This window comes from Apaloderma vittatum, unplaced genomic scaffold (assembly GCF_000703405.1).
Source record: "Apaloderma vittatum isolate BGI_N311 unplaced genomic scaffold, ASM70340v1 scaffold35265, whole genome shotgun sequence".
NCBI lineage: Eukaryota > Metazoa > Chordata > Aves > Trogoniformes > Trogonidae > Apaloderma > Apaloderma vittatum.
The window spans coordinates 1,670-3,269 of NW_009717145.1; the positions used below are offsets into that span (position 1 = coordinate 1,670).

The window sequence follows — 1,600 nt, forward strand, 5'->3', positions numbered from 1 at the left end:
GGGAGGGGACAGGGGACTTTCTGCCATCACCCCTAATGCCTCCTTCCTCCTCCTCCTGCTGCCTGGGCAGGTGGCGAAGCTGCAGCAGCTGTCAGGGCACACGCTCCCTTTCGCCTCCCTGGGTCATGCACCCTCCATGGTGCCAGGTGAGCATCTTCTGTGCCCTCCACTATCCCCCCCTTCAGGGCTGGAGGTGTGGGGTGACCCTCCTGAACCACCCAGCCACCTGGCCCTGATGAGGGAATCCCCATCCCCTACACCCCCTTCAGTCTCAGCCCCCCTGGCATGGCTACCTGCCTTCCAGAACAACCCTGTCCCTGCTTTCCTGGGGCCCCTGCACTCACCCAACCCTGCAGCGGGGGAACACCAGCACCAAATTGCGACTGGTGCCTATGTTCGTCCTCAATGGATCTTTCAGGTTTGTCCCCAGGGCCACTGACTGTCCCAGCATGGGGCTGGGGTGGGGGCACGGAGCTGCTGGAGACCCACCCCCCACTACCACTAACAAGCTTGTCTCTCCCTCTAGGCCTGGACTCCAGCTCCCAGAGCAGCTCCCAGGAGTTCCTGGTGCCCAACGATGTACGTGTGGGTCCTAGGGATGGCAAGGGAGAGCACAGCTTGCCCCCACCTATGTGTCCCACCCCACAGCTGCTTTGCAGGGGTCACCACCCACCACCCCACACAGGGGAGGCTCTGCCTCAGCTGCCAGAGCTCAGGAGCAGGAGGGGTTGCTGGGGCATAAACAGCTGGAAGAAAAGGGAAACTGAGGCACGAGAGGAGGAAAAAAGGGCTTGGCCAATGCCAAGGAAGAGCCTTGGGATGTGGGAGCCCAGTGATGCCACCCAGGAGGGGCTTGAGTGAGACCAAAAAGCAAGGTCTGCCCAAGGAAAGCAGCATCCTGCCCTGGTGGTATCTGCCTCAGTTTCCCCAGTCCTCCAAGGTGCAGAGGGTGGCCGGGTGAGCCCCTGGGAGTTCCCTGCTTGGCATGGCTCCTCCAGCTGCTCCCAGCCCACGCCAGTCCCTGCCCCTCCAGCTCATCGGCTGCATCATCGGCCGGCATGGCAGCAAGATCAGTGAGATCCGGCAAATGTCAGGCGCCCACATCAAGATTGGGAACCAGACTGAGGGCTCCAGCGAGCGGCACGTGACCATCACTGGGTCCCCCGTCAGCATCACCCTGGCTCAGTACCTCATCACAGCCTGGTAGGTGCCAGCTTGGGGGGACATGAGCTGTCTGCTAGCAAGGGATGGCACCTCTCCAGCACCCCAGTGCAGCTTTTGGAGGATACCCTCACCCCAGCATCCTCAAGAAGGATAAGCTGGGTGGTGCTTTGAGGTCCTGAGATGGTGGGTGCAGGACCCAAGAACCCACAGGGTTTGAGCCCCAGCTTTTTAGCCTTCCCTGGTGGTGTGCCATGGAGGCCTGTGCCAGAAGAGATGGGGCACACAGTCCCTAAGACAGGCGGGTTGGGGTGGGTGACTTGCTCTGTCACTGTGGTCCTTACCACCCTATCCTTCTCACTCGCCTCCCCAGCTTAGAGACGGCCAAATCTACCTCCCAGGCGCCGCCAGGCCCTGGCTCCATGGACCTCGGCATGGG

At 61.8% G+C, this 1,600-nt stretch overlaps 1 protein-coding gene across 1 annotated transcript in view; it reads left to right on the forward strand.

Annotated features, from left to right (window-relative positions):
* The window catches only part of LOC104274231 (poly(rC)-binding protein 4-like), a gene marked incomplete at its 5' end in the record, with an annotated part of 5,131 nt that overhangs the window by 1,616 nt on the left and 1,915 nt on the right, over window positions 1-1,600 (forward strand). Inside the window, 4 exons of the mRNA XM_009869795.1 lie at window positions 71-146; window positions 527-579; window positions 1,034-1,203; window positions 1,535-1,593. Coding sequence (XP_009868097.1) covers window positions 71-146; window positions 527-579; window positions 1,034-1,203; window positions 1,535-1,593 — 358 coding nt within the window. The remainder of the gene's footprint in view (window positions 1-70; window positions 147-526; window positions 580-1,033; window positions 1,204-1,534; window positions 1,594-1,600) is intronic.